At 50.1% G+C, this 15,759-nt stretch overlaps 1 protein-coding gene across 1 annotated transcript in view; it reads left to right on the top strand.

Moving 5' to 3' along the window:
- Chst8 (carbohydrate sulfotransferase 8) overlaps positions 1-15,759 on the top strand; it is a 115,971-nt gene that overhangs the window by 52,786 nt on the left and 47,426 nt on the right. The window contains exon 2 of the mRNA XM_076838854.2: positions 75-290. Within this exon, the coding sequence (XP_076694969.1) occupies positions 161-290 (130 nt within the window). The 5' untranslated portion in view covers positions 75-160. The remainder of the gene's footprint in view (positions 1-74; positions 291-15,759) is intronic.

The following is a 15,759-nucleotide window of genomic DNA, read 5'->3' as shown; positions in this document are numbered from 1 at the left end:
GGGTTACTGCAGTGACCAGGGCCTCAATATCCTGCAACTCAGAGGTGATTCTTTCCTCCCCCTCTGCCCTGTAGACCTCAGCCTGATGGATGCCGGATTTGGACGATGAGGGAAGAAAGTGCCTCCCACACCCAAGAGGTGACCCCTGAGTGTGCCCTGGATGACCCTGCGACCTGGCACAATGCGGCTGGCCTGCATGTTCTCATCCATCCTGCTGTTCGGAGCTGCAGGCCTCCTGCTCTTTATCAGCCTGCAGGACCCCACGGAGCTCGCCCCCCAGCAGGTGCCAGGTGAGCCCTTGCATTTGTTCCTGTTGTCACTGGCCTCCTGCTTTCCCACCTGGGGTGCAGGCCTCTGTGGCTGCCCTGGTGTGCTGGGTTTGGGGACGAGAGTCCCAGCAGGCAGAAGAGGGGTCCTGTCCTCCCCCTGGTGGGCACCTGTGTCAATATGGGAACACTCTGTCTGAGGCCCAGTCACCAACCTCAGGGCTCTGGCCTCTGGCATCCATAGCAACAAGGTGTCCACTCTTGGGGATGATGGTGAGGTACCCATCTGTTCAGCCAGGTGTTGCCTTTGTGGTGAAACTCGGATTTAAGGATGATTCTGCCACCTCTTGGGGCCTCTTCCATATTATCTAGGTCATTGGAGGTTGAAAAACATCTCCTTGCACCCATCCATATTGCCCAAGTGACACTAGTCACTTTCCCTGTAGATCCTTTGAATCTGGCCCCTGTGGCTTGCAGAACACCTGGCTTTGTGAGGCCAAAACCCATCCATGCTGCCTTCCTCCTATCCCCACTGGGCCTTGTGACCCGCTGAGGAGGATGGTGCCCTTCCTGAGGCACTGAGGTCATCTGGGGACAGGTGGCATGACGAGAGCAGGAGGGTGGTTTTGGCATCTCAGGGTGACCAAATGTGGAGACAGAGCTCTGCAAGGTCCCCCACCTCTGCACATGGCAGGGCTGCAGGTCACGGGCATAGGACCAAGGCCAGGGGCTGCTCTGCTTTGGAGTGAGAGGAAGGCAGGGCTCCAGGCATCAGCATCAGCAAGTCTCAGCAGCAGCTTCTGTTAGAAGAGGGTCCATGAAGAACCCTACTCCCAGTTCACATGCTCCACGACATGGGCACACCGATGCACTCCCAGATAACCCTCCTTCCAGGAGACCCGTGCATGTACCCCCCACTTGCTCAGGGCTCTGAACCAGGGACAGGATGGAAGAATTGTGGAAGCCAGAGGTTTAGGTTTTCTGTGCCACCCCCTGCCTGCGACCTGTAGCATGGGATGGGGGTGCTTGGTCTAGGATTGCCTTTTCTTGGCGAGAGCTGGGGTACCCTGTCTCCAGGCCACCTCTGCCGTTTCACCATCTGCTCTCTAGACCCAGGCTCTCTGAGCAGAACTGCACCCCTTCCTCTGTGCATGTCCTCATTGTTTCACTTCTACGAACAGATTGAAGACCGTGGGCACCAGGAAGGAGGCCAGAGCCCACTCAGGCCCAGAAGCTGCTGACAGAGTGAACCAGGCACAATGAGCAGCACCTTTCCTCATGAGAAAGAATGAGAGGCAGGAGTCAGCCAAAGGACCACAGTGCTGATGCACCTGACCTGACCCCCTTAGCCGGGGGCTGTCTCAGGTCTGTCTGTCTGCTCCCTGTCTTGTGAGGAAGCAAGTGTGCCTGACCAATCTGGCTCCTCTGGGGACTTTGCAGCCTCTCAGGAGCCCTATAATAGTGGATGACTCTGTCGGTGAAGCAGTGAGCCATAGGATGGTGCCATCAGGGCAGACTGAGTTGGTCCCATGGTTTTTGTATTATCTGTGCCAAAGCAAACTGGTGAGGGGAGAAGGGCGCCATGCACCCATGGTGCATGCCCTGGTGTGCATGTTTGGGGATGCACACATGGGCAGAGGTTCCAGATGCCCAATGTCCTGCATTCTGTGGGAGGAGCCATGAAGAGAATGCCTGAGTGTTTCTGTGGCATTCCCCTGGGACAGGGGCATGGATCAGTGGTCCACTTTCGGGACAGGTGGTATATTCCCATTTGTTATGTGCCTTGGTGGCCCCAACATTTGCCCTACCATGGTACAACCAGCTGGCAAAGCAGAGCACTTGCTTCTACATGCAGTGGATTCTTGTGACAGTTGCCCGTGTGCCCTGAACAGCTGTGCAAGTACACAAATGTGTGGATTACGGGTGGGTAAGGGCCCATGAGGCGGCATGCTCAGAGAGGAGCTTGGAGCCCCAGGCAGGCAGGACACGTAGGATGGTGTGAAGCTGAGATGAGCATCCCCCGCAGTCGGCAGAGTCAGGCAAGGAACACGCTTGGGTCCTGAGCCATGTTCTGTGTTGGTAAATGCAGGTGGACCACACTCACCAAGGGCCACGTGATGGGCAACTTTGACGTTCTAGGTAAATCACGCCAAACACAGTCATAAAACTTTAAGTAATGCTTACGTTACTTTCCCCGAGCAAAGTGCTCCTGACACAAGCTGTTTGTGTTGATTTGTTACTATTCATTTATTCTTTCCCTGTACTTCTCACAGCAGCCTAATTGTGATTCGGTACCAAGAAAGCAATATCAAAGTAATTTTCCACAACATTAGTTACAATTTTCTTCTGATCTTTCAAGTGAAACAATCCCATCCTGTTGGCTTCTCTGAGCATATAAACCTTGATTACATTTATCTGTTGGAAACCAGTGCTTACAAAGTGTATATGTCCAGTTGCATGGCTGGGTGGCCCCAGGGGCCCCTGACAAGCCTTCTTCCCATGGGCTTTTGTCCAAGGGAGGTGCAGACTAGGGAGGCTGCCCTGCCGTCAGGATTGGCAAGGCCACTTGGGGAGCCCCGGTCTACAGAGGAAAATCCATGTGGCGTCATAAATTTTCTTGTGAATGGATGGCGTTCTCTGAACTCTGTCATTGGTTACGTCACGAAGGTGGGAGGAGGAGGGTGGGCAGGTGAAAATCCAGGAACCAGCTTGAGAAGGTGATGGGCATTCTGTGTTGCTTACAATCCCTCAGGGTCTGGCACCAGTCAGATTTTACCAGTGCAGCTACCAGATGTTAGTAGGTAGCTCCTAAACTTCTTATGGGCCAGCCCATCTCACCTGGGTAATGCATTGTTAGGTGGAATCGTACGCAGCTGCCAACTTTTGTAAGTCATGTTATGTTTTTTTAAAAACTCATTTTTTGCTATATTTTCTCTCTTTTTTTAGGGATTAGTAGCAGGGATTGGACGCAGGGGCACACAACCCCTGGCCACATCCCCAGCCCTATTTTGTATTTTATTTAGAGACAGGGTCTCACTGAGTTGCTTAGTGCCTCACTTTGCTGAGGCTGGCTTTGAACTCTCGATCCTCCCATCTCAGTCTCCCAGGATGCTGGGATTACAGGCATACACCACCGTGCCCAGCTGCTATATTTTCCATCAGTATATTTGAAACAGGGATAGCTATCTCTTAACCAACCTGCATTCCAAAATTTTCTTGCCTATCAGAGAATTTTACTCATCCCATTACAAATATTTTCCAGTTTTCAATATTGCAAGTTACTGAGTTCAGGGCTTCTGCCCTCAGGAAGTTCATTTCTTGTCCCAAGAGATAAAACTCATCCCTTTTTCCAGGGAAAAAACTCAGGCCAGAAGTGGGAGCCAGCCCTCTGACTCTGGGGCCTGCAGAAGGCAGAGTCCATTCACATTCACTGGGGCAAACTGAATTTTATGAACCACCTTTCTCCATGAACTTTTTCTGCAGAGAGTTTGAGTAGAATGGTAATCGATTAGAGTAGTAGAGTAAACCCCATGTATGTGTCACCCAGCCCTCCCAACCTGGCTGGGCCACTGCTTTATCTGTATTCCTCCTTCTATCTGATTTTTAAACCTATAAACAGAAAGCAGATCAGTTCATTCATAAATATTTCAATGTTTCTAAGTTCAAAAGAAAAGAACTCCTTCTTTTTTTTTTTTTAGCTTTACCACTAAACCATCCAATGATTCCTTAATAACATCAAATTTCTAATCATCTCAGAAATATAAATCCGCTTTTTTCCATTTTGTTTTATCCAGAATCCAGATAAGGCTACACATTACAGTTGATCAATGAGTCTTTACATCTCGTCTTTTTCTTTGGTTGTGCTGGGGATTGAGCGCAGGGTCACTTAACCACTTAGCCAATCCCCAAGCCCTTTTTAAACTTTTTGCTTTGAAACAGGGTCTCACTAAGTCCTCAGGGCCTCACTAAGTTGCTAAGGTTGGTCTCAAGCTTGCAATCCTCCTGCCCTAGCCTCCTGAGTCACTGGGATCACAGGTGTACACCACCAAGCCCAGCCCTTTATTCTTGATAGTCTCCACAAATTAGACAAATCTTGCGAACTGATCTGATGTAGGTTTGGGGTTTGAGTTTTGTTTGTTTGGTTTTTGGCAAATATTTACACGTGAGTCTGTGTTCCTCTATCAGGAGGTTTGTATCTGCCAGGTTCTCTTGTGCTGTCCAAGAGCCATTGATGGTCCGTCCTAGGACCGTTCTTCAGCCATTCCAGAGGCCTGTGTTCTCACTTTATCATTCTTCTTCATTCTTTTAAGTGGAATGGATTTTGTTTTAATGGGGCCAGGCGAATCATTGTTAGTGACCCATGAAACCAAAGTGAATGGTGGATTGATTGGTTGATTGATACATAAAATAATAGCACCTTCGGGTACAGCTTCTGTTGCACACACTATAAATATATTTCTTCTTTTTCTCCTCCTCCTCCTCCTCCTTCTTCTTCTTCCTCTTCCCCTTAATTTTTGGATTTTGCAGTGTGAGTTTTCTTAGGGTGGGGCCACCCAGGTTTCAGGGCTCTTTCCTCTTTCTCGGAGTTGAGGAACTAAGGGCGGGTGCAGGGATGTCAGCCCTGGTGAACAGTAAGGCTCCCTCTCGGGGACTCCTGGTGCAGAGAAAGGGAATGGACAGCCCCTGAGGACACCTCTGTCTGAAGCGTGCCCCCGGGACATTCCTTGCAGGGCACAAGAGCATTCTCAGATCATAATAATAAAAACTACATTGATGGAACATTTACCATGTGCCAGGTTTTCTTGTGCTAAGCACTATACAGGTTTCAATGCATATGATTCTTATACACGATTTCTGCTTACAGTGTGCTGAGAGCTGACTGGGTCAGACATGGAAGCCATGACAATACAAAGGCTCTCAGACCCTCACCATGTGCTCGGCACCATCACCAGCGCTTTACATGTATTTAATACCATTTAATACTTTAAACCCCTCATAACTTAATTACTATTATGTCATTTAACAGATGAAACTACTAAGGTCAGAGAGGTTAAGAATGGTACTCAAGCCACACAGCTTCTGGCTTTCAGAGTTGGGATGTGCCTTTATGCAGTTGGCAGTGACCACACACCATCTGCCTCCCCAGAACTTGAGGCACCTGGCATTGCCATGACCCAGACCAGGGACAGCCTGGGTGGAAAGAATGTGTGGGCAAAAGTTTGGAGCAGGAGAGAGTGTGGCCCCTGAAGAACTCCAAGTGGTGTAGGGGCTGGAATACGACTAGTGGCTGAGGACACAGCCCGGCCCAGACCCAGTGAGTCCAGTGGTAGAGGAGCCAGCCTTTGCCCAGGGAATGGGCAGCTCTGGAGATGCTGGGGTGGGAAGGAGTGGCTGCATGGTGTGCAGTGTGGGCAGAGAGCAGGGGGGACAACCCCAAGTGACCAGCTGGGAGGGGGTTCAGGGATGCAGAGGGGTGACAAAGCCCAGGGCAGATGGGGATGGGAGAGGTCTGGATTCAGGACCACCAAAGTGGCTGGCTGCAGAGCTGGCCAGCTGGTGGGTGGGAGGATATAAAGAGCGAGGAGGGCAGTGGTCTCAGTTTAGGGGGACTCTGGCAGATGGGAGTCAGAAGTGCCATTCACCAAAGCAGATACGACAGATGGGAGTGGTCTTTGGGAGAGGCCGGGCCACGTGTTTCCTTTTGGACTATGGCATCTGACGTGCCTGGCAGGATGCGGGTGTTGCCCTATAACTCCTGTCCAAGGGGCTCCAGCGCCACGGGCCGTGGAACCAGGCATGAGACACAGGAAGCACACCTGCCCCCTCCCGCCCCCTGCTCCTTCACCTTCTCCTTCACTTTCACACACCCAGGGGCAGGGGCCGGGTCACACGGGTTGGAAGGGGCTATTGGAGACCCTGCCCTGGGAGGGGGCTGGCATCTCTATAGTCTTGCATCTGCTCCACTTTTCTAGGCCAGGAAACTGGAGTCTTCCCTGGAAGCTGCCCACTCCTGGTTGGGCTGGAGGCCAGAGCTGACAATCAGGCTTCTGCCAGAGCTGCTCACCTTGTCCCGGGATGGAGCCTCTGTGCCTGGGTCGCTGGGCTTGGCAGGGTGGAGAGCACTGTGTGTGCCCATCTGTGCAGAGACTGCCATGATCCAGCCACTCAGCTGTCTGGGTTGGTTGAGGGGTGCAAGGAAGAGTGAAAACAGGTTGGGGACGATTAGGTGAGGTCTGCTCTTAGGTGTTCACAATCTTTGGGGTCAGGGACTTTTTCTTAGAGGGGCTCTAATTTGGGGGCATTGGAGGAGAGACCTGGGGAATTAGGAGGGCTTCCTGCAGGAGGGGAGCAGTGTCTTCCCTCTCCAGTCCTCAAGCAGCGATGAGCTCCAGTGGAAGCAGCAAAGTGGGCTTGGGGGAGGCTTGTGGAGCAGGGGTCTCTCCCTGGAGTACACCCTGCTGAGCATCTTGCCGCACATCTCAGCTAGAAATCCACAGAGCCAAAGTCCCAGGGCCCACAGTTTTACCTACACAGTGCTGAGGGCCACATTGCAATGTCAGAAGGTTTGTCTGGACCCTACAGTGACTGTCTTTATCCAGATGTGTTTCTCTGGAGATTTAAGACCACAGCTTCAGGCCAAGAGCTTTGGGTGGACCAGGGCCACAGGGGCAAATGCCAAAGAGCTCTCAAGAGCTCACCCAAGCAAAGTGTGAGCCGCCCCCTCCCTGGCAGCGAGCCCTGTCCTCTTAGAACTGGGTTGCCTAAGCCCACGCTCCCCCCAGAGCCGGGGAGCCAGCCCCTCCCGTTTCCATGGAGCCGCTGCTTTCCCCAGGCAGGTGGGTTTTATTGGAATCCTCTCGAGTCTGTTTCCTGAAACGGTTTTCTAACGGCATTGCGGAACATCATATATATTTCCTACAAACCTTGCGAGGCTGACACATCCTTGTTGTGACTGTGAATATCAGAAGTGACATGTAATTGCAGTGATCCATCCTGTTAAGTAGCTGGCAATATATCATTGCAAAATCAGCAGGGCTGGGACTCTCGGATCCCAATGTTTCTAAACAATGCACCTGCAGCTTCTTCCAACTCTCGCCAAACCCCACCCAGAGCTCACCAGGGCTGCCGCACCCTCCCGGCCTCCGCTCCCCTCTCTGGGGCCACAGCAGAGATAATTTCACTCTGGGGGAAAGCCACCCACTGGGTTTTCAGTTCTCCTGGAGTGACCCCAACTTGTCACATAATTGCACCAGGCTTTCCTGGAGGAGCTTGTAAAAGCGCGCTTCCAGCCGTGGCCTGGACTTCCTGCCCCCTTTCTTCTGTAGGCTCCAGAGCATCCTCATGGGGGTTCTTTCTGAGCCAGCCCAGCCATCACTGTGCCATCCAAGGAAGGAGGCTGGTGGGCTCTGCGTGCACCGTGAGAAGGATGCAGATGGAGAGGGGACTAGGGGTTGGACACGGCCAAGGGACACAGATGGCTCTTTGCTCTGTGTTCAGTGTGCATTTAGGCTGCAGTGTGAAGGGTACCCCTGTAGCTGTGCAGAGGCCAGTGCTGACGAAGGGACAGACATGGAGCCCCCACGTGATGATCAACAGGTGCCAGAGGGAGGCACCAGGGCTGGAACTCTAAGCCCAGTGTGTCTGGTGTGTTCTAGATGCTGACTTTGGAACCATCATTGGATGCTACTGTATGTGGGGAGGGGGTCGTGGAAGTGACCCTCACTCCCATACTCCTTAGACAGCCCTGAAGGTGGCAGAACCCACCTCGAGCCCTGTCTCTGCAGTGGGAGTTGGTCTGTCACCACCCCCTCTCACCTGAGCCTGGGTCATTCTTTATAGCAGCCCTAGCCCTCAGCTCCCCAGCATCTCCATTCTCCACAGAGCCCCATTCCCTGGGTTCCTCCACCCTTCTGTAGGTGGGGGAACACTCACTTCCTCCTACAAAAGATGCCTTGGGTGGAGGGGGGAGTGTCTCTAGTTGGATCCTCACTTTCCTTTGGTGCATTAAAATATGCTAAATGAAAAATAATGAGCATGTAGGAACTAATAACAGGAATCACCTAATTAAATTAGGAAACAGACATCATATTGCTGTAATCTGAAAATTGATATTAATAGAAAATGGTCCCAGAATTGTTATGTTAAAAGTTCCTCTGTGGGGTGGGGGGCGGAATTAGAAAGGAGAACAGAACAGACAATTGGGACAATCAGATCCAGTAAGAGTGAGATTTATGTTCTAAAGGAATTACATAGTAAAATGCTAAAAACAGAAGACAGGATCACTCTATAGGTCTAATGAATTAACGGATAAAAGTGGCCTTGAAAAACCACAGAAATCCATACTCTTGCATGCTAATTATTTCTGAAATGAGACAATGTAATTAAGCTTCAGTGTGTGGGATTGAAAGTCAGGGTTCTTGTGAATTGGGTGCCTGGCACTGTCCCCAAGTGCCCTCATCCACTCTCCCTTCTCCCTACAATGCCATTCCCTTCAACTTAGGTTAAGTCAGTTGTTCAAAGTCCTGAAGTGGCTGAGCCAGGATCAAACCCAGATTTGGCTTATTCCAAAACCCGTGTTGTCGCGTTTCTCACGACTAAAACACTCAGGGTCACTCCAGGTGAACTGGGCTGCACGAAATAACCACATAAGAGCCAGAGATACCTTTCTCTTTGGGTCCTGTGACAGCTCCTCTGACCTTAAGGGTCTGCAGAAAGAGAGAGCAAGGGTGTGCTGACCCCTTTTATTGGGGAGAAGCCATTCAAATGAGGCAAGGGGTCAGGTTTCAGGGGTTGAGTCTAGCTTCCTGATGTCTGCTGTCAGCTGGTTGATTGACAGCTAGGAAGGCCACACCCAAAGGCAGAGCAAGAGCAGGGGACACACAAAGGGCATTTCCATGGAACATTCTACCCCAAACAGGGCCAAGGGGTAGTACTACAAAGGAACAGGTGAGCGTAGCTCCTAAAGACATGCCTTCTACTTCCTAGGCTGGGACAACGCCTAAGTCACCTCTGTCAGAGCCTCTTGCTTCAGGATGGAAGGTGTGGGTCATTCAGAGTGGCTCCCCACACTGCATCTGACCCACTCTGTCCCCCTTGCCTGTTGCTACTAGTTAATATCAAGTTCTCTATTTTATTTTTCGATTTTATTCTACCAACTCCTCAAAGGGTATTTCTTGCTGACACCTGGCCGATTTTGGTAAGAGCCCAATTCCCTGATCCCAGGCCCCAAGGCTCCTCCACTGTTTCGGTTAAACAGCTCACAACAAAGCCACCTTCTGAAATTACAGTTCAGCTGGAAACTGGGTCTCCCATTGTGTGTGGGCCCGGCCACAGGTAGAGCAGGGCTGGCGGTTCCGATGCCCACTCCGTCCCCAGGTAGCCCCGGTTTTAAGTTGTGCCTCCACAGCAGGCCATTGTTCCCCCAGAGGACCCCCATGCAGGGGATGAATCCGGCTCTGTTCACCTGAGACGTGAATCACTGCTGGGTGGGTCCAGAATGGGTCTCAGGTGTGGGGTGGCCCCTTTCCCACTCTGCCTGGCTCAGACTGAATTGGAGGAACTGAGGGAGGAGGAGACGGAGGTCAAGATCTGCGTGTGGGATGTCCCAGAATGTCCCATGACTGCACCAAGGCCAGGCAGGGTGCCCTATGAGGACTCCATGGGGACTCCAGGCTGGGTGTTGGGAGGGATCCACGTGGGGCTGAACTTCCTGACTCTCCACGGGTGCCCCATACCTCCTGGCCTGTGTCCCCACTCACTGACTGGGCAAGCCTGGCGCTCAGAAGGAGGTGTGCCGGGAGAGGGGAAGGGCAGAGTGCGGCAGGAGGTTGGAGAAGGCTGAGAGGTGGGTCCCGCAGCCTGGCTCACCTACCTCCCCCTCCTTCTCCACACCTGGCCTGGAGCCTCGGGGTCAAGCTGGGAGGGCCTCAGGGCACCCACTGCCAGGGTGGGGCAGATCCAGTGGGCTCCTAACCCCTGCCAATCCTTCTGACGGGAGCCTCTGTTCCTAACATGAATAGTGAGAAAGTGGCTCTGAGGCAGCCATCGCTCCAAGGACAGGGCTGTTTTCACGGCTGGGCTGCGGTTGTCCTTCTCCATAGCCGCTGGGTGAGTCCTGGTCGTGGAAAACCCAGAAAAGGTCATGGTGGTAGTCATGACAACAGAAGTCCTGAGGGCCCTGAAGCTGATGCCTGTCCAAGATGGAGTGGGTCCGCCAGGGAGGCCTGGTCGTGGGACAAGGCCGATGCCCTGGGGCCAGCTGCCCACGGTGGTGGTCAGCTGGCCCTGTGCTCCTGCTGCCGCCATTCCTGAGCCTTCGGGGCCAACACAGCTCTTGTGCTTCTCAAGATATTTGCAGGGAGCCCGGAGCCGCGGCTTGAAAGATCCCATTGAAGCCCACAGTTCACCGTGCCGTGCCCACGGACGTTTCCGTGATAAGGCTCCTGTTAGAGGGTTTGTGGTTCTGCTGTGTTAGTTTGAATCCTAGAGGAGCTCCTTGGAAGATTCTCTCGTTTTAAAATTTCATTTATTTTTATTCGTCTATTTATTTATGGGGGAAATGGCCAAGCTTTCATCAGTTCTGCTGCCCCTGCTGCTGTCACTTGGGAGGCCCTGAGGGAGGGGCCAGAAGGACCCCTGGGGGCTTCTCCTCATTCTCACGGTCTCCGTCCAATAGGGGTATTGGGGACTGGCTCTGGCCTTGCCCTGAGGATTTGTCAAGGCACTGTTTAGCTCCCTGGGAAGGCCTGAAGGCCACTGTTAGAGTAAGCTGGCCTTGTCCAAGCTCCCAGTGAAGTTGTTTGGTTGTCCCCAAGGTCAGAAGGCCCAGCCTCTAGCCAACGGCTCTCACCAAGGTTGTCCTGAGGAGGGTGGCCTGTAGCCCCTGGTTGCGTTTGCATTGGGTGTGTCTGTCCGGATCCAGTCCTGGGAAGGCTGCCCCTGGTGCTCATCATTGGAGGGAGGAAGGATAAGGGGGTCTTTTGCAGATTCTTCTCTGCTGCCTCCATGTGAGCGGCAATGTCACTGTGAGTGGGACAGAGGGTCCTGATAGCTTTCAAGACGGTAAGAAGGTTGGGAAGTGACGACGGTCCTGAGTGCCTACTGTATACCAGGCTCTATACTTTATGGTACTTTGTAAATATCTCATACTGGAGCCTCAGCACCCACCTGTTCTACAGATGGAGAAACTGAAGCACAGAGAGGTGAAGTCACTTGCCCAAGTTCCCACAGCCGGGAAGTGGCAGTACTTGAACTAGAATCTGGGTCCCCAGATTCCAAAGATCTGTAAAGTCTTATTGATGACCCTGACAGCGATTGGGGATTGGGAACACCCCACTCTAAGACACAGGGCATTGGAAGGTCGGCCTAGGGGGCCTGCACATGACTGTCCCACTGATGTTTTGGGCATGCTTTGCTTCTGCATGTTGCAAACGTGCTCTGATTCTTATGCACACTGTAGTGGGTTGGTGAGGCTCAGGTAGTCCTGCAAATGTGTGTGTCTGGCTCTCATCCATGATCCTGTATATGTTCTCCCCTCAGCAAACCATGGAAGTGGGGTTGTGCCTCATGAAAAAAAAAATAGTTCACAGTGAAGTTTGGCTGCTCTGAGCATAATCCCCTGATGTTTTCACCAGTCACACACAGGGAGAGGACACACAGTCATAGCCCAAGCAGGGCCAGGCGACTTGGGGACCAGAGGATGAGTTATCTGTGGCTTGCCAGCCCCAGAAGTGACTGAGGAATTGCCATTCCCTCAGGGACGCAGCAAAAATGGTTATGGTAACCCCTCGCCCGTGACCTGGACAGGCCAAATAATGAAATGACATTCATAGTATCGCAGGTCGAGTGATCCCTGCTTGAATTAGTTCCTTCCCAGAACCCATTCAGAAGTAACGGCGTAATTAAAGGGTTCTCCTGGGTGAATCAGGTCTCATGGAGCAGGTCCAGTAGGTAGGACTCGCAGAGGTTTTGAGGGCTTCCTCCCCTCCCTGGGGAACGGGGAGGACAGGGCAGGGCCACAGGCGGGGGGCGATGGGGTTACTGCTGGGGAACTTCTCCATTTTCACTCACTTATTGGACCCATGTTTACTGGGCGGTCCCTGGTCTGATGGAGTCCACAGTGGATAAAGTGGTGGGGAATGCCTGTCCCACCCCGTCTCTTCCCACACAGGTCTCCAGCAAGGACCCAGGCGAGGGGACTGATGATGCCGCCTCCTCCTTCCGCTTAGGGGCCCGTAAGTTAGAATACGAAGCTAAGATCATACAGATGGACTTCCCGCTGGTCAGAGAAGGAGAAGAAGGGCCAGGGCCAGTGGCACGGTGCGACTCCTGTAACAAATACCCAAAGGTCCCACCTCCAAATATCACTCACAGATGAATCTTTTGTTCTCTTTAGATAATACCACATGACAGTAGAGTGTATTTTGACATATTACACACATGTGGAGTACACCTCACTCTGTGTAGGAGCCCATTCTTGCAGTTGTACATGGTGCGGAGTTTCACAGGTCGTGGAGTCACATACGAACATAGGAAGGTTCTGTCTGATTTATTCTACTGTCTTTTCCTACTGCCATCCCCTCTCCCTTCCCTCCCTTCTCCTTTGTCTAATCCAATGAACTTCTGTTCTTCCCTTCCCTCGATTTATTGTTTGTCAGCATCCACATATCAGAGAGAACATTTGGCCTTTGGTTTTGGGGGGATTGGCTTATTTCACTTAGCATGAGAGTCTCCAATTCCATCCACTGATTGACAAATGCCATAATTTCATTCTTCTTTATGGCTGAGTAATATTCCACTGTGTGTGTGTGTGTGTGTGTGTGTGTGTGTGTGTGTGTTGTTTTCTTAGTTTATTCAATGTTGAAGGGCATCCAGATTGGTTCCATAGCTTAGCTATTGTGAATTGAGCTTCTGTGAACATTGATGTGGCTGCATACACTGTAGAATGCTGATTTTATTTTTAATTTATTTTTTCTTTTTTTTAAAGAAGAAGAAGAATGCTGATTTTAAATCCTTTGGGTATACACCAAGGAGTAAGTTGCGAACACTTGAAACTTGAGGCATATGTTCAAACCACAGCAGGTCCCATCTGACCAGGCCTAACCACTAGAGAGAAGGGAGAGAGCCCTGCTCAGTGGTGGAAGAGTCTGCCTGGAGCTTCACACCCTGGCCAGGACCTCCCTCTACCCAAAGCTGTTTCTGATTTCTCTAATTTGCTTCACTCAGGGGAAGGCGGCCTTCCTCTGGGAACTGTCTCATACGTAGGTGCAAAAAACCAGAATCACAGGAGAGCAAATAACCGGCAGTGTGGCCTGACCCAGCAATGGGGCCCATGAGCTGATGTACCCACCCCGCCCCTGGGTAACAGAACCTAAAACTTCCTTCAAACTCCAGAAGGGAAGAGAAATCTTGGGAGCCAGAAAATGAGCGGCACTGGAGGGAAGCAATGAGTTCCAAGGGATGCCTAGAGAGTCTCCCCATTCGGGTTGTGTATGTGTGTACGTTCGTGCGCGTGTGCTGGGGATGGAACCCAGGGTTGTGTACATGCTAGGCAAGCTCTCTTCCACTGAGCTTCACCTCCCACATGTGAGCTAGGACTTACAGAGAGCTTTATTCAGGCACACATCATCAGGATTGGTTCCAGGACCCCACCCCCACCCCAGGATGCTCAATTTCTTTATATAAAATGATGTAATGTTTGCATATAATCTAGGCACATCCTCCTGTCGACTTTAAAGCATCTCTAGATTCCTTACAATATCCAATACAATGTAAATGCTATGTAAATTGTTGTTATAGTGTATTGCTTAGGGAATAATGACAAGAAAAAGTCTGTGCATGTTCAGTATGGCTGCAATTTTTTTTTTCCCAAATATTTTCTTCTGCGATCAATTGAATCTGAGAATGCAGAGCCCACATACAGAGAGCTGACTGTATGATTTACATACCATAAAATTCACGAATTTTTACACATACACTTCAATGATTTTTAGTAAATTTACAGAGCTGTGCAACCATCACCACAATCCAATTTTAGGACATTTCCATTGTCTCCCCAAAAACTCTCTTGCTCATTTGTAGTCACTCCCCATTCCCACCCCTAGCCCAGGCAACCACAAATCTATATTCTGTCTCTATTGATTTGCCTTTCCTGAACATTTCATATCAGTGTAATCATGTGATATGTGATCCTTTCGCATCCAGACTCTTTCACTTTAGCATAATGTTTTTTTGTTTGTTTGTTTTCTTGGTACCAGGGATTGAACCTAGGGGTACTTAACCACTGAGCCACATCTCCAGCCTTTTTTATTTTGAGATAGGGTCCCGCTAAGGTGCTGAAGCTGGCCTTGAACTTGCAATCCTCCTGCCTCAGTGCCCCCACCCCCAAGTCTCTGCGATTGTAGGCGTGTGTTTTAGCTTTTTCACTGCTGTGAGTAAAGGACCCAACCAGCACAATTGTAGAGGAGAAGAAATTTAACATAGATTTACTATACAACCTAGCAATTCTACTTCTAATCATCTACCCCAGAAAAATGAAAAGATGTTCACACAAAGACTTACATGTGAATGTTCATAGCAGCACAATTCTTAATAACAAAAGTAGGAACAATTCAAATGGCCATCAGCTGGTGAGCAGGTAACACCAAGTTCCATCTACCGGGATACTATTCAGCAATAAAGAGAAACAAACTACTGATATGAGCTAATACATGATCAATCTCAAAAGCATTATGCTAGCCAGAAGCGGCAGCACACACTGTTATGGTTTAGATGTGGTGTCCCCCAAACACTTACGTCTGAGACAGTGCAAGAAGGAGAAATGATTGGGTCATAGTCTTAACCTAATCAGTGACTTAATCCCTGATGGAATTAACTGGGGGATAGCTGGAGACGGGGTGTGGCTGAAGGAAGTGGTTCATTGAGGGGTGTGGCCATTCTGGTGGGTGTGAAGTGGTATCTCATTTTGGTTTTAATTTGTATTCCTCTAATGACTAATGATATGGAGCATATTTTCTTGTGCTTATCAGCCATCCGAATATCTTCTTTAGTGAAATATGTATTTAATCCTTTACCTATTAAAAAAATAACTTGTTGTCTATTTTATTGAGTTGTAATTCTTCATTTTCTGCGCACAACTAATATTAGATTTGCACATAATTTCTCCCAGCTGTGATGTGTCCTTTCATTTTCTTAGTGGTGTCTTTTGAAGTGCAAAAATTTTTGTATTTGAAGAAATATGATTCAGCATTTTTTTTATTTTAGGGGTCATTTTTTTTTAATGTTATGGGTCACACATCTAAGCAATCTTTACCTAACATGAGGTCAAAATTTTCTTTTATATTTTTATTATTTAAGGTTGTGAAATTGGGAAGTCTGAGTCCTCCAGATTTGTTTATCTTTTTCAAGATTTTAGCTATTTTTTTAGCTATTATGAGTATTTTTTATGTCCACATAAATTTTAGGATCAGCTTGTCAATCTCTGCCAACAGAAGTC

Source organism: Callospermophilus lateralis, chromosome 18 (assembly GCF_048772815.1).
Source record: "Callospermophilus lateralis isolate mCalLat2 chromosome 18, mCalLat2.hap1, whole genome shotgun sequence".
NCBI classification, from domain to species: Eukaryota; Metazoa; Chordata; class Mammalia; order Rodentia; family Sciuridae; genus Callospermophilus; species Callospermophilus lateralis.
The sequence above is the reverse complement of the archived record's forward strand: the minus strand, read 5'-3'. Positions and strand labels throughout refer to the sequence as shown.